Below are 22,500 nucleotides of genomic sequence, written 5' to 3'. Positions count from 1 at the left end.
ATACACACACACACACACACATATATATATATATATATATATATATATATATATATATATATATATATATATATATATATATATATATATATATATATGTATATATATATATATATATATATAAATCTATTTATCTCTATCTATCTATCGTGATAACTCCTCAAAAAATCAAATCTTTCTGACGTAACACGCATCAGATAAATAAAAACGTCGTTGTTCTTCTTCTTCTTTAGATTGTACGGAGCTTCTCTCCGGACAGGGGCTTTTTGACGGTGCGTCTAGCCCCTAGAACGTCGATGTGTTATAGGATGCAATCTGTTGGTGTGTGTGTTGACACGTCATATGGGGTGTTAACACGAAACATCTGCGCAGTTTGCATGCACCTTAAGAAATGATCTACAGAGTTCGGAATATTTAAGTTTAAAGACAATGGTTTTGTGATAAACATGGTCAAGAAAAAGTATGAAACGTTCGTAACTATAAAAAAAGAATTTTAGTATAGTACTAAAGCTTTAAAGAAGATCAATGTAAGAACCCAGACACTTTAAAAGATTAAATTGCAAATTTGAGAACAGATGCTAATTTAGAGGCGGGCATTCAAACGTTTTACCAGCAGACATAAAAAAAATCTTTAGAAAATATGGGAGTTGTAGAAAATTTGAGGTCAACATTTGCCAAATGGAATAACTACCAATTATCCAACTAGTGCAAAAAGAGCATATAGCAGACATTAACAACCTCAGAAGTTTTAGAAATTTGACAGTGATCAATCGGGCTAGAAATGTTATAACCCCATTTACTAAATTAGGTCACTACCAATTGCACAAAAAAAAAGAAAGAAAAAAATAACACTTCTAGTTAACGTTTGAAGAATGTTAAACAGCTGAGAAGCAAAGTAATTGGCCATTTTCACAAAAGTAATAGGGAAAACTACTACAATATTTAGTTCTGTATCTCCCTAAACCTCATGGACAAGAAAAAGAATCATTATTTCGTAGAGTTGAAAAGTTATACTAAGTATAATAAGTTTTTATAACTGTTCACTCTTAGGCAAATAAACTAAAATACTTTGTCTCTTTGCTCAGTGAGTGACAGAGCCATCTGGATTGAGCAAAGGAGGAACTGTAATGTCTACATAGAAGAGGTTAGACCTGAACGTTTTCCCACCATTTATGTACCTGGACCCTACTGAAAAGGGTTTCTTTTTTAGTCAGGAAGTATCAATTTTCCTTCTAGGTATAAACTTTCTGAGCCAGAGCTTTTAGTTAGAAATAATAAATACAGTGAAATAAGGACTACTACTTTGCAAAGAGCATAAACTTCCTTTTCCTCCGAGTAAACACGTCAGCGATTGTCTTTGAATCAGTCTCTGTCTTTGATTACAATCATTCAACAAACGAGACGAATCTTTCTATTCTTTATGTTGACAAATATATCACCTGCAGGAAGAGCAGGATCAACTCCTGTTTACATCTGTAACCAATTTCAGATCTCTAAAAACTCCTAACTAGTCTATTTGATATTTTATATACTTCTGTACATAATTATCACAGGATGTGTAACCTTATCAATTTCAATAACTAACGAAATTGAAGCAAGACCAACAGTACTGATCATAACATTACGGGAATCAATGAATAAATATTCAAGTAATTCATAGAAATGGTCATGCCCTTATTTATAGTTTCCCCACAGTTAGTTTTAGAGGTTAAGTTAAGTACGAGAAAGATGATCAATCATAACCCACGATTAGCATTGACAATGACAACAAGAACCAAAATATTCTCTCTATCATGTCTCTATCTTAGCCAGAAAGATTAGCAGACAATCAAGAACAGTATCATATAAGTATAGATTGTAAGTGATAGAGCATAATTATGTTAAAGCTGTTCCTGCCACAAATTCTTTATGATTTCAACCACTAACATCCACAATCAAAACAGGTCTTATGAGGAGGTATGTAATTATTCCTAATCTAAATTGCCACTCCTTTTGCCATAAGAATGATTCTATGTTCATGAATATAAATTTCTTTACATCTAGAATATGTTCGGTGAGTGTTATATATGAGAATCAAAACTCTCTCTTTATAGAACCTACTATCACGCCAGGACACAGTTCATGTAAAAAATGAATCCTGAACTGGTGAATTCAATTTGTTCAATTTGAAAAAAAGGGCTGAAATGACTCATTCATGAACCCAAATGAAAATAGAATTAAATCAATATTCCAGAACGGAACATGATTAGTTTTATGCAAAGGCCACACCAGATCTGTGAGAGGACAACCTTATCGACGATTGTTTCATGGGACTCATACAATACACATATATTAATTCTATCGTGATACATGTAGACCTTCTCCAGACATGACCAAGTACCAATTTATGGTAAAAAAACTGTTTTGTTCTCATAATTCTAATTTACTTAGATTACACCAATGTGATTTACTTCCCTTTCTCGATGATGCTAAATGTAGTAGTTGCTTATTCACAATTTCACTAGTTTATTGAATAAATAATAACAAGGGGGGATGCCTGATCCTTTGAAAATAAAGAACGCCATAAAACGCTGGTTTTACCTTTCCAAAATCACAAAAAAGAATTGAGACTTGAAAATTACAAGAATCATTAATATTTCATCCAGTATTCATTTATATGACAATTACAAAAAGAAGGTAAAGTGTTACGTTATAGAGTGTAATACAAATCTTTTCAGTGTTCCAACATTTTGTAATCTTTCTTATTGATGATTAATTTGCAGATGAAAATAAGCAAAGGACCCAGAGGGAGAACCCTTTCCGACTCTTCTTCTTTTCTTCCCTCACCAAAAAACATTCTACTTAGTTGATTCTCTCTTGATTGGTGACCGACAGGGACAATGGCATGTGTATTGGATGTTTATTGACATGCGCTTCATCTCTTTCAAAGCAACAAAATTGAATGTGAACCTTTTTATACTGTTATTTCTAACAGTCTAGCCTTCTCATCATAAGGCTTGATACTACACAGTATTCTAGAAGTTTTATTCCAGCTGAGACCAGATTGTGGAATTATCTTGCTAATCAGGCAGTTAAATCGGTGGAACTTCAGAAGTTCAGACTTGCTGGGAATATTTTGTTTTATGTTATATATGTATATGTATCTATACGCACACACACACACACACACACACACACACACACACACACATATATATATATATATATATATATATATATATATATATATATATATATATATATATATTTATATATATACATATATATATATATATATATATATATATATATATATATATATATATATATATATATATATATATATATATATACACACACACATATATATATATATATATATATATATATATATATATATATATATATATATATATATATATATATATATACTGTATGTATATATATATATATATATATATATATATATATATATATATATACTGTATCTATATATATATATATATATATATATATATATATATATATATATATATATATATATATATATATATATATATATATATATATATATATATATGTATATAAGCATATTTACACACACATATATATATACATATGTGTGTATATATATTTATTATCAATATGTAGATATATATACACACACACACACACATATATATATATATATATATATATATATATATATATATATATATATATATATATATATAATGATACATTTAGAAGGAATTTGATCAGTAATGAAATCTTCTTTGTTTGCTCCTACTTGTAAGACAACCCATTGCCATCTCATGGTGACGAATTGACTTGTCCGGCAATGTTTACCACAATTTTGGTTGTCATTTTTATGTCTCCAAAAAGTTTATAACCTCTTTTTCGGCCTTTAGCCAGCCCTCCAATTGCTATATTACTTATATGCAGTATCCTTCATGTCTCCAATAATCTTATTAGTTTTTAATAGTGTTTTTTTTCAGGTCTCTAATGATTTCATTACTCGTTTTCTAAGGCTTTTCCAATACCCTAATAGTATACTTCAATAATCTTTTGCAGTCCCTTCCACGTCTCCAATAACCTTATCAGGCTTTGACAATATCTTTCAGTCCTCTAATAATCTCATTACTCTTTTTCAGACCTTTTCAGTCCTCCAGCTACTTTAACTACTCTTTTGTAGTACATTTTAGACCTCAAGTAGTCTCAAGACTCTTTTACAGTGTCTTTTAGACCTCCAACAGCCTCTTCGTTTTTCTGCAATCTTTTCCTAGTTTCCAATAACCTTATGATTTTTTCATTGTTTTTCATACTGCCAACAGCCTTATTACTGTTTTACAGATCTTTTAAGTTCTGCAATAACCTTATCAGTCTTTTACAGTGTATTTTAGGCCTCCAACAACTTTATTACTTCTTGTAGTCTCTTTCAAGTCTCCAATAAACTTATTAGTCTTGTATAGTTTTTTTCAGGCCTATAGCAGCCCCATCACCTTTTACGGTCTCTTTCTGACCTCTAACAGCTTTATCACTCCCACTGTAGTCCATTGGCTCATGAGTCCTATGAAGTCACCACGGTAGACCTTGAATAAATTCCCCTCTTTGACGCAATGATTTCCTCTACAAACATTATACTAAAAAGTTATTTCATGTTCGCAGTGTTCAGAAACTTTATTATATATTGGGTCTGTTTGTAATTAGGTGCTATCCCATGAAGCATTTCTGTTTATTTATTACATTGCCAAATACGATTTAGAAAGGCTATGTTGAGATTTCTCGTATCAATGGGCTCAGTTCATCACAAGTAGTCCTATGTCATCTTGTTCTCTTCATCATTTTGGTATTGTACCGTATGGTTGCCAACCGATTATCAGTAATAAGATTTACGGATTATAAAAGCTTTTCGTGGATCTGATTTATGTTAGAATTTTGATATTTCATCATCAAAACCTGATTTCACATTCTTGAAAAAATATAATCATGGTATCAGATATGTTCATACTCCTATGATTAAAGTCATCGGAAGTGAACGTCATTTGAGATAGACTACACGAGGATATGTCATTTCCACATGAGGCCATACGTCATTAATATATAAATCCTTTGGCAACCTGAATTCAAGTAAGAATAAAGGGAATGGGTAACCTATTTGAAGGACTTTCCTTTTTAAAAAGAAAAATAAAGTTTTAATATGATAAAAGTGTATTTTTGGTGATTATAACAGGAATTTCTTTTTAAACGTACGTCTGACAAGATGTAAAAAAAAAGGGCATCCATTTCTGCTTCTGAGCAAGGGTCGAAGATTGTCAAAATTGTTCTACTTAAACCAAGATGAAGCCGATAACTAAAGTATGATAAGGAAAGTTGTCTCAACGCATTTCAATTTTTATCTTGCAGTTTTATGATACAGACAATGGCGTGCACAAGGTTTAGTAAAGCCTTAAGGTCGGTCAAGGATATTCTAAGAGTGATTACAATTGCACCTATGTTGTTTTTGAAAGCAGTGTCCTCTGCGGCTTCATTGGCTCCAGCTGAGAATCTGAAGCTTGAACGGTACTGCAGGGTAACACTTGGTTATCCCGGTGACATATGTGAGAAAATTAACGATGGGAACCACGAAAGTATACAAGTGGAAGTGCAGAAGCGGGTTAACATTTTTAACTTTAATGAAAAACTAATATCAAGCATAATTCCCGTGTTACTGTTATCATTTATCGCATCTTGGAGCGATCAAAGAGGAAGGAGATTACCTATACTTCTATCAATATTTGGTACCACTCTTTATTCCGCCACTTATCTCTTGGTTTCCTTTTTTCCAACTTGGCCTCCAGAAATTTTGTATGTAGCCTCGTTTTGTTTATCTTTCGGAGGCGGGTGGTCGTTATTCTACATGGCCGTCTACAGTTACATTGCTGACATGTCAGCGTGTGAAGATCGAACCAAACGACTTGCTATAGTGAGAAGTATCTGGGTTCTGGGAACTCCAGCTGGTACTGCTGTGGGAGCCCTGATCTACGATGCAGGAGGGTTCTGTTGGGTGTTTGGTTTTAGCACGGTCCTTTACTTGAGTTCATTCTTTTACTCTGTTTTTGTCGTGAAAGATAAAGAGAAACTGATCGAAGAAAATAAAGAAATCTCAAAACAAAAGCGTTTGTGGAACCCCCGGAATGTAGTCGACTTATTTCATGTTTGTTTAAGAAAGCGCCAAGGAAGTGGGAGGTGGCACATTATGATTTTATTAGGAATCATGCTTATGCATATGAGTGCATCTCCACACAACTTGTACTTATGGTTATTGCGAGTTCTCAACTGGGACATAGACTCATACAGTATATACAAGATTGTTGATGATGTTGGTACATCGCTGGCAACGCTTTGCTTTACTCCGATTTTTGGATATCTGCGTCTCCATGACTGTTCTGTGGGAGGTATGACTCTTGTACTACTATTTTGTCGATCTTTAGCTTTTGGGATGACAACTTCACCAAGCCAGTGGTGGGTCCCTTACGTTTTCATCTTCATCCCAGAGGAGTATGGAAGCGTCACTATCAGGAGTAGGTTATCAAAGGTATGTGCAAAATGAAAGTTTGAAATATTTAGAGAAATATACTGGTAAAAGACAAACATACATACTCACACACACACACACACACACACACACACACACACACATATATATATATATATATATATATATATATATATATATATATATATATATATATATATATGTATATTTTCTCTATTGTACTGGACATATTTCGCACACAATTTTATTACGTAATAGTATTTCTGTTGTTCGTATATATCACTTTCCCCTCCCACTGACTTGTTTAAGCATGCCTGTTCATGAATGATCTTGTTTGAATTCTTGATACAATCTTGCTTGGATCAGTTTCTATATAAACTCATGATCCATTGAAATAAAGTTGGCTGCATTCACCGCGCCTCTCAGCTACAATGTAACGGCCATCTCGCACAATTAGGGGCCATCCCCCTCAATGCTATGTCCTACTGTTTAAGGATACTGCCCACCGAACCAAATCTTCGATATATGTCCCCTCAATTAAATTACTGCCCTTCGCCAGCGGACGAGCGTTCACCTGGTTTCAGTGTGCCGAAGTCCAGTTTCACATCAAGGGCATGACTGAGTGAAACACCAAAGCAGACTATGTTCTCACTGCGATCCACAAGGATGCTTTCCTGGAACTTTCTGATTGCCTTGCGAGCAAGGGGACACCCCTATAGCGTACAACGCCCTCAAAACATGCCTTTTGAAGCAGTACTTGTCATTGCCAGCTGCTTGTATAGCCAAGTTTTACACCTCTCTCAATAATCGATAGGAGACCAGAAGGCTTCGCTCACCCTCTGGGAAATGACCAGTATCGCTCACCTGCAACCTGCCACAGACGGCTCTCTTCATGAGGTGAACTTACTTCGTGCCCTTTGAGTTCGATGCTTACCCGAACCTGTACGCGCTGACATCCCTGATGTTGATATTTTGCATTGTTGATCAATCCTAGAACTAGTCTCTTGTCTTGTGGGCTTTTTGACTTTTGGTAAATCCAGTTGGGACAGCTACATGTAAGAAAGGAAGAGGGAACAGAGGTATATTCAAAAGATTAATAGCGAATGCAGCTAGGTTGAGATAGCACCAGTGAAGGCCTGTGAGTAAGGTAAATTCTTATGGTGAATGCAAAAATGTTAACGATATGAGTCCTTTGAATATGATGACGTGTGACCCCTATGCTAGGATACCTTCATCCCCTTGACTGTTCCGTTGGCAGTCTGACAGCATTGAATTTTTCCTGGAACCTGTTTTCTGAGAAGATGGTTACCAAGATAAGTCAAAGCAGGGTCCCTCATTCCAATATTCAACAATAATTCAAGTCAGACTTCCAGCGTGGGAAAAGAATCTGTTTGCGGACCTTCAAGCTTTCAATTATGTATAGAATGATAATGAAGGAACACGTTACTATTTTAACTTAGGTATTACAAATTAATTGTGAAAATAAATACCAAAGTAAAAGGCCTTGGAGCATGTGATGCCCTTCTTACAATCTCCAATGCCGTACAGAAATCTCTTGATTGTTGTCAAGAAGTTCGTATGACTAGCCTTAATCTTAGTGCTGCTTTTGACCATGTTAATCATGAGGCCCTTGTTTTCAAACTAAAACAGTTGGGAGTGCATGGGTCTTTTCTTAGAATCATAAGTAATAGGTCGTAAAGAGTTGTTGTTGATAGGCACCATAGTGAGTATAGGAATATGATATCTGGTTTTCCTCAGGGTAGTGTTCTTGACCTATTGCGCTTCATACTGTATACACATGTAGTTTGGCCTAGAAAACAAGCTCGTTGCATATGTAGATGATGCTACTCTCTTTGCATTAATGCAATCTCCTGAATGTAGATCTGGGGTTGCCAAATCCCTTAAAATTAGTGCATGGTGCAAATTATGGGGTATGAAGTTGAATCCAAACAAAACTCAAAGTATGACTGTAAGTAGGTCGAGAACAATTGCTGCTCAATATCTGGATCTCAGAATTGATAATGTTTTTTTAGCTCTGTATGACTCTTTTGAAATTTTAGGTGTGACTCTCGACAACACATTAGGTCTGTGTGTTCATCAATTACACAAAAAGTTGGCTTATTGAGAAAGTCCTTTAAGATTTTCGGTGATCAGTCTATTCTGAAAAAAGTGTTACAATTCTTTCATTTTATATTGTTTCGAGTATTGTTCTCCTGTCTGGTCTTCATCTGATTCTCAATTTAGTTTGTTGGATAGTAACTTCCGGTCTATTAAATTTCCTATATCTGATCTAGATATCAATCTCTGGCACTGTTGTTCAATTAGTTCGGTATGCATGTTGCATATGGTTTCTCATAATTCTGACCATCCTTGGCCTTCAGAACTTCCCGGACAGTACCGCCCTGTTCGTAATGCTAATAGGCATGTAGTTATTTCCAGTAGCCAGGCCTTCCCCATCATGCGGCTCAATACTACACAGTATTCTGGAAGTTTTATTCCAGCTGTGACCAAGTCATGGAATGATCTCCCTTATCGAGTAATTGAATCGGGAAAACTTCAAAGGTTCTAACTTGCAGCACATCTTTTTATGTTGAACAAACTAACATGTCTCTTTTTATAGTTTTTGTATGAAAAATCTGTTTTAATGTTGATACTGTACCAACCGTGCTTCACACAATTGTACATAATTCCTTTTGTATATATTATGCTTGTATCTTCGCTCTTCCCTCGCACTAAAACGAACATGAAAATTCATGTCTGGTTTTCCTCCGTAATATTGTCTGTCTTGTGAACTTGTTATGTCCTGTTGCCTTGAGGTTTTGTATATAAGGAGAGTGTTCTACAATAATATAACTCAGTCGATTGCTTCCTGCCTTTGAGTTCACAACCCTCTCTCGTCTTCGTCACATTGGTGACCCCGGAAGTCAACTCGCTCCCACTGCCTTCCACCCCCACCTCCCTCGCCCCTCCATCGTTAGTACTATGGCGGACTCTACTACAGCAGTTGGCGATGCGGCCGCCCCATTGAAACTTTCACTGTTCGCCAGGGGAGAAGCATTTGCTTGGTTTCAACGCGCAGAAGTCCAGTTTCGCATCAACGGAGTGACTCGCTCAACCACCAAAGCAGATTATGTTCTCGCGGCGATACCCGAGGACACCTTCCTGGAAATATCCGACTGGCTTTGTGAACAAGGAGACACGCTAATAGCGTATGACGCCCTCAAAACATACCTTCTGCAGCAGTACTCGCCGTCGCCAGCCGCCCGTGTAGCAAAGCTTTTTCAGCTCTCGCAACAACCGTTGGGGGACCATAGGGCTTTGCTTGCCCTCAGGGAAATGACCAGTATCGCTTGCCTTCAAGACACGACGTAGTCTGTCTACATCTGCCGACGTCCGCTTGGTAGCTGCCAACGGATCTGCGATACCCACCTACGGTTACGAGAACATTATCGTTCGGAAACGGTAAATTCAATTGGAAGTTTCTCGTTGCTGACGTCACCATGCCAATCCTCGGTGCGGATTTTCTTTCATTTCCACCTTCTGGTCGATGTCGCCCACCGATGATTGGTCAACGCAGACTCGTACTTGTCGACACCTCTTCAACCCGCCCCCTCTAACCTCTCTCTCCACATTAGCGCACCCACGGATGCCTACGCCCACCTCCTCACGTCGTACCCGGACGTTTTCCGTCCAGAACTTCACCAAACGCCCACGGTTCCTACCAAGCACGGTATTTATCACCATATCAAGACGACGGGACCCCCAGTCTTTGCAAAATTCAGACGTCTGGCACCGGAACGATTGGCAGCCGCCAAACAGACGTTAGCCGAAATGGAGGAAATAGGCCTTTGCCAAAAGGCCTCCAGCCCATGGTTGTCATCTTTACACATCGTTCTGAAGAAAGACGGCTCCCTCCGTCTGTGCGGGGACTACAGGCGCCTGAACATGCAAACAGAACCGGATCACTACCCCCTCCCAAACATTGCCGACGTGACCTCCTACCTGCACAAAGCAAAGGTTTTCTCTACGCTCGATATCCTGAAGGGGTATTATCAGGTGCCTATGAACCCAGAAGACATCCCCAAGACTGCCATCACCACTCCGTTTGGTACATACACCTTCAATTACTCCTGTTTTGGCCTTCGTAATGCTGGGGCCACGTTTCAACGTCTCATGGATGGCATCTTAGGGGACCTCCATTTCTGTGTATGTTATGTGGACGACATACTTGTGTTCTCCTCCTCAAAAGAGGAACACCTCCGTCACCTGCGCATCGTGCTCGACCACCTGCAACAAAACGGCCTTGTAGTCCGGTACGACAAATGTACCTTTGGCGCCAACGAATTATCGTTCTTAGGGCACCGCATCATTCCTGAAGGTGTCCACCCCCTCCCTGAGAAGGTAGCAGCCGTTCAGAACTTCCCCGTGCCCTCGACCGTCAAAGCTCTGCAGGAATTCTTGGGCATGATCAACTATTATCAACGTTTTCTGCCAGCCATTGCCGCCACTCTTACTCCCCTCTACGCCTCCCTCAAGGGTAAGCCGAAGGACCTGAAGTGGGGTCCCCTTCAAGAAGCAGCCTTCTGCAATGCAAAGAAGGCCCTATCAACTGCTGCGGCTCTCACTTTTCCTATCCCACACGCCCCTCTCCTTCTCTCCACCAATGCCAGCGACGTTGCTATTGGTGCAGTACTCGAGCAGGTGGTCAAAGGCTCGCCCGGCCCATTGGCCTTCTTCAGCAGAAAACTGTCCAAGGCAGAATTGGGTTATTCTACCTTCGATCGATTGCTGGCGGTGCACTTGGCTGTCCGTCACTTTCGCCATTTCTTAGAAGGTACGCCCTTCGTCATTCGCACAGACCACATGCCTCTGGTGCACGCCTTCACTTGACAGTCTGACTCCTGGTCCGCCCGTCAACGCCGACATCTCTCCGCCGTGGCTGAATACAATTGCACCCTCCAATACGTCCCTGGGAAAATGAATCCCATTGCCGATGCTCTGTCAAGAAACACGTTGGCTGCCGTTCAACTGGGATTGGATTACAACGCCCTGGCTGTAGCCCAACGACAGGATCCAGAGCATCAAGCTTGTAGGACATCCTGCACGTCCCTCCGTTGGGAAGACTTTCCCCTCGAAGACTCCAACACCACCCTCCTCTGTGACGTCAGTACTGGTAGACCGCGACCTTGGATTCCTGCTCCCATGCGCCGACAGGTGTTTGATTTCATTCACGGCCTTTCACATCCCTCGTGCCGTTCTACTGCACAGCTGCTGAAGGCAAAGTTCATTTGGCACGGCATTTCTAAGGATGCTAAGGATTGGGTCCGCGCCTGTACTTCTTGCCAAACTTCCAAAGTACATCGACACACGGATTCAGGAGTGGGCACCTTTCCTCAACCTCAGCGTCGTTTCGCACACATTCACGTCGACGTTGTAGGCCCCCTACCCACATCACAAGGACATCGTTACCTGTTTACCGTCATCGACCGCTCCACTCGTTGGCCTAAAGCTATTCCCATGGAAACTGCAACGTCCGCCTCATGTACATCTGCCTTACTCTCTGGATGGATTTCAAGATTCGGTATCCCTGAGCATATTACTTCTGACAGGGGAACCACTTTCACCTCTCAATTGTGGACATCATTAGCGAATCTCCTGGGCATCACCCTACATCAGACAACGGCCTACAACCCCGCTGCTAATGGAATGGTTGGACGTGTTCATCGCACCATCAAAGCAGCTTTGATGTCCCGCTGCAAGGATTGCAACTGGTTTACTCAGCTTCCCTGGGTCCTCCTGGGACTAAGGACACTCCTAAAGACGCCCTCGACGTCTCGGCAGCTGAAATGGTGTATGGCGACCCGTTGGTCGTCCCTGCCGAATTTTTTCCTTCTACAACCTCCTCCGACGATCTCCAGCGCATACGTCACGTCGTGGGAAAATTTACTCCGTGCCGCCAGACTTACAAGCCCCCAGCGAAGCATCACATACCAACGGACTTGCACTCTGCAATGCACGTCTTCCTGCGCAACGACACCAGCAAGCCACCACTAACACCCCCTTACACGGGCCCTTTCCTTGTGATCCGACACAGTCCGAAAGCATTCCTCCTAAACATTCGGGGCAAAGAACACTGGGTCTCCATTGATCGTCTAAAACCTGCTTATCTCCTGCCAGATGACCCGCCTACAGTTTGCCTCTCTAGATCAGGGCGCCCTATTTAACATGTACAGTATGTCATTTTTAGGGGGGGAGGGAGCCATGTACCAACCGTGTTTCACACCATTGTACATAATTCCTTTTGTATATATTATGCTTGTATCTTCGCTCTTCCCTCGCACTAAAACGAACATGAAAATTCATGTCTGGTTTTTCCTCTGTAATATTGTCTGTCTTGTGAACTTGTTATGTCCTGTTGCCTTGAGGTTTTGTATATAAGTAGAGTGTTCTACAATAATATAACTCAGTCGATTGCTTCCTGCCTTTGAGTTCACAACTCTCTCTCGGCTCCGTCACAACTTAGTTGATTTTCTCCTGATTGGTGACCGTCAGGGACAATGGCTTATGTATTGGATGTTTATTGACATGCGCTTCATCTCTTTCAAAGCGACAAAATTGAATGTGAACGTTTTTTACTATTATTTCCAACAGTCTAGCCTTCTCATCATAAGACTTAATACTACACAATAATCTAGAAGTTTTATTCCAGCTGAGACCAGATTGTGGAATTATCTTGCTAATCAGGCAGTTAAATCGGTGGAACTTCAGAAGTTCAGACTTGCTACGAATATTTTGTTTTATGTTAAACAGGATGACATGAGTCTGTTTTTATAGTTTACATATGACATATCTATTTTATTATTGTTACTGATCTTAAGACATTTTACTTTCTTTACAAATTACTTCTCATGTAATATATTTATTTCCTTATTTAATTTCTCACTGGGCTATTTTTTTCCCCTGTAGGAGTCCTCAGTCTTATAGCATCATGATTTTCCTACTAGTGTTATAGCTTACCTAATAATAATAATAATAATAATAATAATAATAATAATAATAATAATAATAATTTGTTTATTATGCAAAAGATAGAAATGGCTGATTTAATAAGAATTTCAAGGATAATAACATTTTAAAGTTCGATAAGCACAATATAATCCAGGAAAAGAAATTGAGAAAGAATAACACAGTTTAATTTCTAGGGAAATCTTTTTCCGTCTCATATTTGATGGAATTGCTAACAGTTCTTGCTACATTCATGTAAAGTAAAAGGAAAGTGAAAATGAATTATGCCCATGTGATTGAGGCAAAAATTTGAAGGTTTTTATATACAAATATACACAAATATATATATATATATATATATATATATATATATATATATATATATATATATATATATATATATATATATATATATATATACATGCATATTTATATATTACAAATATACATATATACACACGCATATATATACATATACATATATATATATATATATATATATATATATATATATATATATATATATATATATATATATATATATATATATATATATATATCTATCTATCTATCTATCTATATATACAGTATATATATACATAAATATATATATATATATATATATATATATATATATATATATATATATATATATATATATATATATATATGGATATATGCGTATATACAGTACATATATATATATATATATATATATATATATATATATATATATATATATATATATATATATATATATGTATATGCATATTTATATGTGATAAGTACCCACATATAAACACGCATATATATATATATATATATATATATATATATATATATATATATATATATAATTTTATATATATATACATATATATATATATATATATATATATATATATATATATATATATATATATATATATATATATATATATATATATAACAGATTTTGAGCGAAGCAAAAAATCTATTTTTGGGTGAGATGGCCATGTCGTCCTGATGGAAGTTCCTATAGGGTAGCTTCCTAGGGTATATTACAACTACGGCGATATTCCCAGAGAATTTACCTTAAGGTACCCAGAATTCTAACTCCTGGAGCGAATATCCCTAATGAAAGAACCAGGGATATCGCGAAATATCAGAGGACGTATTCTTGACACGCCACATGGCAATCTGCACCCCGAACAGAGATAACACTTCGAAGGGGTCAATTGGCATGAAAACGAAAACGAGAAAGAAAAAGGAGAGCCGCTCGCAAGGCTCTCTCTTCTCCCGTTTCGTAAGCGTGCATTGCGCCGATCCTGGCGCCATCTGTATTCCTTGTAGCGATACACGAGGTGCTACAGATACTGTATGTAGGGAGGGGACCTACAGCCCTTTCATAGAAAGGGAAGGGCGGGTCCATCAGGACGACATGGCCATCTCACCCAAAAATAGATTCTTTGCTTCGCTCAAAATCCGTTTTTTGGGCTCAAGCCATGTCGCCCTGATGGAGGTATACCAGAGCATTACTGTATCGGTGGATTCTCAAAACGTGCCGTACTCCCCGGAGGTATTTCCCCGGTCGATTAGACCTAGAGACCTTAGATGTTACCGTTATACATCTTTTCAACTAACCATAAACCATGATAGAGCTTCCTGCCCCCTACAGGGAAGAGTCCTACTAGACTCTGGAAAAGTCTCGAAGAGTACATATACCTATGTATGAATACCAGGCAAGCCAATATAGTGGTCTCACCCTATATTTAGTAAAGCATAGTTTGTAAAGAACCACTGCGTAAATATGAAATATCGACCAGTTCTCTGTTCAATACTTGTATTGGACAAAGATTTATATCCGCGTAGGAGGAAACTTGTAAATCCGCTTAGGGGATGGAGTCCTCCCGCTAAGGGAAAGCATAAACTAATGCAAAATTAACTTGCATAAAGGAACAATCTATTAGAATTATCCCAAATAAATATACATAGAATGAATGCTCAATTATTACCAATAAATTGACACAGGTGAAGGAGACGCAAGGTTCTCAAGAACAAGTTTATTGACAGACAATAAATAGACAGGTTAACAACAATTATATATATATATAAGAGGAGGATAACCAAAAATTTAAGCATAAGTATGATAGTAAACAGAAACTTGTTTATCTGAAAGAAAAACATTAGTGCCACTTTTAACATACCTAGGTATCAAAGTCATAAAAGTCTGTATTACTAATCAGTCACATTAGCGTTAGAAACGCTCGGCACACATGTCTGCACTTATGCTAGGTTCACCTTTGAAAGTGGGACAGTCAACATGGGCAACCCAGTGCCCTCATACTTAGTTTGTAGCACAGTATGTAACTACACACTCACCCTGGAATTAATCGTCCCAATTAAAACCACTGTTCCTCGCAGAGTTAAACAGCAGGGTTAACGACGCAACCCACTGCTACCACAGACCTCTTTAGTTGCTCCACTTGCTTCGCATAGTGACGAAAGAACACTCTGGAAGACTTCCAGCCAGTGTATGAACGAAGATGTTCAAAATCCATACAATTAAAGAAATTTAAGGATGAGGCAACTTTTCTCGGATCGTGACCTGCGGGTGTACTGTCAGGATCAGCTCTGCGAATAAAATATGTGATTTTCGCCCTGAGTTGTTTCAGTGATAAATTTGAGCCTGATGTTTCTCCCCTGAATAGTTGACCACCCTTGAAGTCTGAAGTTCAACGAAGATAGACCTTTAGGCACTCTACTGGACATAGAGATGCATCTTCTTTCAGAGGGCAGATTCTCCAGGGACCCCACCTGTTGGGGGGTAACTCGTTCTTGGCGAGAAACGTAGGATCCGGAAACAGGTTCAGCTCTCCCCCATCCAAGAACTGAACACGACCTTCCTCTCTCGAGAGGGCTACAATCTCACTAACCCTGGCCCCGGACGCGAGTGCAAATAGGAAAATAACTTTTTGGGTCAAATCCTTTAACGCACACTCCTCATTGTTCAACAGTGAAGCGAAATGAAGAACTTTATCTAAAGACCATAAAATGGGCTTTGTAGGTGCTGAAGGTCTGAGCCTAGCGCAGGCTTTCGGAAATTTATTAAAGATCTCGTTAGCGAGGTCGACCTGGAAGGCATATAGAATGGGTCTTGTCAAAGCAGACTTACACGTTGAAATCGTGTTAGCTGCCAACCCTTGACCATGGAGGTGGATGAAGAAAGATAAGCAGAAGTCAGTCGAGATCTCCTGCGGATTCTTCGCCTTGACAAAGGCCACCCATTTTCTCCAAGATGACTCATATTGCCTTCTAGTAGATTTGTAATCATATTCCTCTAGGAAGTCTATGCTGTCTTTCGAAATCCCGAAACGCTTTCTCACCGCTAGGGAGAGAAAATCATGAGCTGCAGGGTCCGGGTTTTCTGTAATGAAGCGCAGACAGTCGACTTCTGGACTCGCTGGGTCAGAACTGGATCTGGTAGCGGTAGAAACTTCAACCGTAGTTCCAATGCCAGGGGGAACCACACGCTGTTCGGCCACTTGTGGGCCACTATTGCCGCTACTCCCTTGAAGGATCTCAGTTTGTTGAGGACCCTCAACAGAAGGTTGTGAGGAGGGAACAGATAAATCCTGGACCATCTGTTCCAGTCAAGGGACATCGCGTCCACTGCTTCCGTCAAGGGGTCCTCGTACGGGGACACGTACAGGGGCAACTTCTTGTTGTCTTTCGTCGCAAAGAGGTCTATCTGCAGTTCTGGGACTTGACTCAAGATGAAGGAGAACGATCCTGCGTCTAGGGACTATTCTGACTCTATCGGTGTGAACCTGGATAGAGCGTCCGCTGTCACATTGCGGACTCCTTGAAGGTGAACTGCCGACAGGTACCACTTCTTCTTTTCCGCCAGTCGGAAGATGGCCAACATCATCTGGTTGAGAGGTGGCGACCTTGATCCTTGTCGATTCAAGCATCTCACAACTACCTCGCTGTCCAGCACCAACCTTATGTGAATCGAGTGACGCGGGGAGACTTTCTTCAAGGTAAGGAGCACTGCCATAGCTTCTAGAAAGTTTATGTGAAAGGTCTTGAATAGATTGGACCAAGTCCCTTGGGCCTTTTTCCGATGAGAGTGACCTCCCTACCCCTCCTTCGAGGCGTCTGTGTGAATCGTCACCGACGGGGGAGGTGGCTGAAGAAGTACCGACTTCTTTAGATGTCTGGCTTGGGACCAAGGCCTGAGAAGAGTACGTAGACGAAGCGGAACTGGTCTTCTTAGATCTCTTCGCGCGTTTGATGCATAACTTCTCCAAACTCCGGTTGCATCCTTTAGCTGTGCTCTTAGAACCGGGTCTGTTACCGAAGCAAACTGGAGAGAACCCAGTACTCTCTCCTGTTTGCGTCTTGATTTCCTTTCGGAATCTAGAAGTCTCTTGACAGAACCAGCTATCTCCTTCCTTTTCTTCGCCGGGATGGAGAATTGGTGTGACATTAGGTCCCAGTGGATTCCCAACCACTGGAACTTTTGAGATGGAGAAAGTCGAGACTTTTTTCTGTTGATCTTGAAGCCTAGATACTCTAGGAACTGGATCACCTGCAGGGAAGCTTGCAAGCATTCTGTCTTGGATGCTGCCCACACCAGCCAGTCGTCCAGGTAGGCTACCACCTGAATTCCCTCTAGGCGTAATTGTTTGAGAGCTACGCTCGCAAGCTTCGTGAAGATCCTTGGGGCTATATTTAGCCCGAATGGCATGGCTCTGAAGGCGTATAGTCTTCGTTGTAGCTTGAACCCTAGGTAGGGGGAGAGTCGACGGTTGATTGGAACGTGCCAATAGGCGTCTGACAAGTCTACAGTATGGAGACGGTAAATGCCCTCTTGGGCAGTAAGGTCCTTATGTGTTGCAGTGTTAACATCTTGAACTTGCAGTTCACTATGAACTTGTTGAGTGGCGACAAGTCCAGAATGACTCTGAGTTTTTCCGAGTCCTTCTTGGGAACACAAAACAGCCTCCCTTGGAATTTGATGGACTTTACCCTTCAGATCACTTTTTTCTCCAACAGTTCTTGGATGTACTCCTCCAGAACAGGGGTGGAGTGTTGGAAAAACCGAGGGCACGGGGGTGGAGTGCTGTACCAGCTCCAGCCCAGTCCATTCTTGAGTAGGCTGGGGGCCCAGGGATCGAAGGTCCACCGATCCCGAAAACTCTGAAGTCTCCCTCCTACCGGTATCATCTCACTTGGACTGCTGTCCTGAGGTCTTGCCTCCCTGACCGCGACCACCCCTGAATCCCCTTCCCCTTGAGGGGCGCTTAGACGAGACTCTAGCTGCTCCTCTAGGCTTTGCTCGAAAGGAAGTTGACTGCCCTTCGAACGTTGGGTTGAATGCCGGGGACTGTGTCGACATGGCCTGGGGTACCCACTGGAATGTGGTCGGGGTTTGTGCCACCATCTGGGGCACTGAAGGCATCGGCAATTGCTGTTGCTGTTGCTGTCTAAATGGCTTGGCTGGCCGAGAAGGTAGCCTAGTCCTCTTAGTCTTCCTCTTTGGTTGGGGACCCTCATCCGGGGAAGACTTTCTCTTGATAAAGAGGCCCCACTTCTGGAGAAGGTTCCTATTCTCCGTGGCGGCCTTATCAACAACCTCCTTGACCGATTCACTAGGGAAAAGGTCTTTGCCCCAAATGTTGGAGGAGATTAGTTTCCTTGGCTCGTGCCTCACCGCAGCCGAGGCGAACACAAACTCCCTACAAGCTCTCCTCGCCCTGACAAAGCTGTAAAGATCCTTCGTTACTGTGGCCAGATGAGTCTTGGCCACTACCATGAACATCTCATGGACCTTGGGGTCACTTGCCATCGTTTCAAGAGTGGTCTGAAGAGACATTGAGGCAGCCAGTCTTTCTTTCGTCTCGAGTTCTCTCCGCAAAAGAAAGTCAGACAGCTTAGGGAGATTCTCACCGAACTGATGTCCGGCAATATCAGCCTCCAACTTCCCGACTGAGAAGGTAAGATGGACGTCCTTCCAGTCCTTGTGGTCCATAGGTAGGGCCAGCGACAAGGGTTTACACTCCTCCAAGGAGGGGCAAGGCTTGCCAGCCTCGACTGCTTTTAACACAGCCGCAAACCCTTTCTGCAAAAAGGGGAAGGCTCTAGCAGGAGAGGACACAAAGGAAGGGAGCTTCTTACTCAATGCAGCCACCTTTGAGTTCGTGAAGCCCCTCTCTTTCATCGAAGATGAAAGCAAAGCTTGAGCCTTAGCATGGTCCATCACTATGACCTCCTTCGGCTCTGTCTCCTCCTTTGAAGCTGGTTCCTTCCTCAACCGGACATAACAGACCGGATATGACCCTTTGCTGGGCCAGAATTCCACCTCCTCTAGGGGAACTGAACCCAACTTATCCGACATGACGATCTTTCCGATCGTCATCGGCATGTGCTCAGCATATCTCCACGGGTTAGCATCTGAGCACAAGGGAAGGTCTTTCACGTTGAGCCTTTTCTGGGGCCCACGTGATGCTGCAAGCTTCTGCATCTGCAGTTCCATTGCAGTCGCCTTCTCATTATTCTCCTTCTGCATTTGTTGGATCATTCCAACAATGGAGGAGAGGGCCTGTCCCAGCTCTACTGGGAGAGCGGACGATGTTGAGGGAATAGGTTCAGGGATCTGAACCGGAGCAGCCGACACCTCGTCGGCCTCTTCCTCTACAATGTCTGGGGCTTGATCTTCATCCTGGCCTTCTGCCAGGAGGTCTTCCTCCAGACGCTCGGACACGTCTGACATCCTGTCGTCCAACTGGATGTCCTGCAAGGCGACCGCGACTTCAGCATCCACCGGGATCTGAACTAGGGGGATCTCCTCTTGAGGCTGGGGAATCACTGCATCAGCTGATGCCCTGGGGAAAAGGTAAGCCCTCATCTTCTCACTTGGAAGATAAGGTCCAGAGGTGTTCTTCTGGAAGCCCCTTACCCAGGTACGAAGCTTCTCCCTTGCTATATCCCTTGATTCCGCCGTCCTAGGGGAATCAAAAGCCTCAGTAATCAGGTTAGAGCACACGGTACATACCTGAGGGTCCCAATACCGGAGATCACCCTTGGAGACAGCGCATGCTGCGTGCCTCCTACATAACTCATGTCCGCAGAAGTTCTTGCTGCGGACGTTGCAGAAAACACTTCCGCACTTCGGATGGTCCTCCTGTAAAGAGAAGAAATTTCCATGAGTATCAAGTGAACTACGTATCACTGGATATGCACAGTTTAGCATAACAAAACAGAAAGGAAAGACACACACTTGTGTTTCCCGCACAGCCAATTGTTGCAGCCTTCCAGATAATAAAATCGTATGGTTAATCTGTCCTAGAGTAAACAATGAAAAATTTCCAGAGGAAACAGGTGTAGCTCACACCTAAGGTATGATTTTAAAATACCGGAAAATAGACAAGAAAGAACTCACTTTCTTATCTATAAGGCAACACCAAAGGGCTGTGCAAGACAACACAAAAGTGTTAGAAAACACAGTGTTGTACCAATACTATACTATAGTTTTCTCCCTACAGTATATGCTATACTGAAGAATACTGGTACAGTATAGAAGGTAATGTGCCGGCCGGCACTTGCCGGCCGGCACTCACCATAACTAGCTTTAAAGTATACTACTTAACAGCTATAAAGCGGCAGAACGCTGGTTCAAATGCATGTGCCGGCCGGCAGTAACTGCCGGCCCACAAAAGCCAATGCCGGCCGGCAATGACTGCCGGCCGGCAACTACACAAGGTAGCACTCGGCTGCTGGCCACCGCTCGTAGCGACCGGCAGACAAAGGCGTGACAATAGCCAGCCGGCAAAGGTATACAACCGATGCCGGCCAGCAGCAAAAGAACCAGAGAACTCCGACTGCCCGGCTGCCGGCCACATAGGCCGGCAGCCGGCTCGGGTACAGTACTAGAAGAAAACAGAATGGATGCCAGGATAAGAGAGTGTACTACCTCAGAGCCCGGCAATCCGTAAGAGTGCATATAAGGAAGGGGAGAATCTAATTCAGGCTTCCTGACCAATGCCGTCTGGCTCTACAGACAGACATGGATGAGGGACCAAGGGAGGTCCGGGCAGCACTCAAAGCAGAAGACCTTTGCCGGCCGGCACACTCCACATCCTAACCTATACTAGGTCCAGATGTAGAATGACGTACAGTACTGTAACGGCTAGGCCATTACAGAGAAAGAGGGGGAAGGGACAAAGAGGGTCCTACCAACCTTGCTTTAGTAAAGAATCACCCGCAGCCAAGTAAACTCATCTTAGCCTAAGGGAGATCCAAGGAGGGAGGCCAGCAATACTTGCCAACCCCCACTGAACCAAAGCAAGGAAGGTGTTGCTACTCCCAGGGAAAGGATCTTATCCTCCCACCAAGAACAGCAACAAGGACTAGTCTGCTAGATCACAAGAAGAAGGAATCATCTCGTACAGAAACCTTCGGGAGTGACCTAAGGAGGTTAAGCCTCCTATGTCTGCGTCAGACTAGCGAGGGAGTCTCAACCCCAAGCCAGACAAACACAGACTCAGACTAGAAACTCTGATGTTCTGCCCCTCTCTGAAGCCAGACTTACTGGAACAGGAAGGAACAGTAACACCCCAATATAGTTGTATCGAAAGTTAATTCAGATAAACCACTAGGGTTAAGCCCAAGGCTTAAACAGAGGGAAAGGGATTGCATACCTTCTCCGAAGAAAAGAAAGCAACCGGGGAGTATGAGAAAGTATACTAAGGCCCCATAGGCAACTAGCCTAGGCGCCATGAGAATCGATTACCTAAATCACCGAAACTCACTCGTATACTATCTTGGAAAAAATCAAAATAATCTTAAATGTATAAAACTGCCTAACGCTTCAATAAAATTTTAAAAACACTCGGAAATCCAAAAATCATGCAGGAAAGTACCAGGGCCAAACGACTAGGCTACATGGTCTAGCGTAGGCCAGAATTGGCGAATAATTCGCCAAAACAAATAAT

At 41.4% G+C, this 22,500-nt stretch overlaps 1 protein-coding gene across 2 annotated transcripts in view; it reads left to right on the top strand.

The window, feature by feature from the left end:
* LOC137653663 (lysosomal proton-coupled steroid conjugate and bile acid symporter SLC46A3-like) overlaps window positions 1–22,500 on the top strand; it is a 47,367-nt gene that overhangs the window by 9,360 nt on the left and 15,507 nt on the right. Inside the window, exon 1 of one of the 2 annotated variants that reach the window (XM_068387242.1) lies at window positions 5,402–6,556. The exons of the other annotated variant lie outside the window; for it this stretch is intronic. Within the exon in view, the coding sequence (XP_068243343.1) occupies window positions 5,402–6,556 (1,155 nt within the window). Of the gene's footprint in view, window positions 1–5,401; window positions 6,557–22,500 lie in introns of those variants that run through there. 2 annotated transcript variants of the gene reach the window in all.

Source organism: Palaemon carinicauda, chromosome 1, assembly GCF_036898095.1.
Source record: "Palaemon carinicauda isolate YSFRI2023 chromosome 1, ASM3689809v2, whole genome shotgun sequence".
Taxonomy (NCBI): domain Eukaryota; kingdom Metazoa; phylum Arthropoda; class Malacostraca; order Decapoda; family Palaemonidae; genus Palaemon; species Palaemon carinicauda.
The sequence above is the reverse complement of the archived record's forward strand: the minus strand, read 5'-3'. Positions and strand labels throughout refer to the sequence as shown.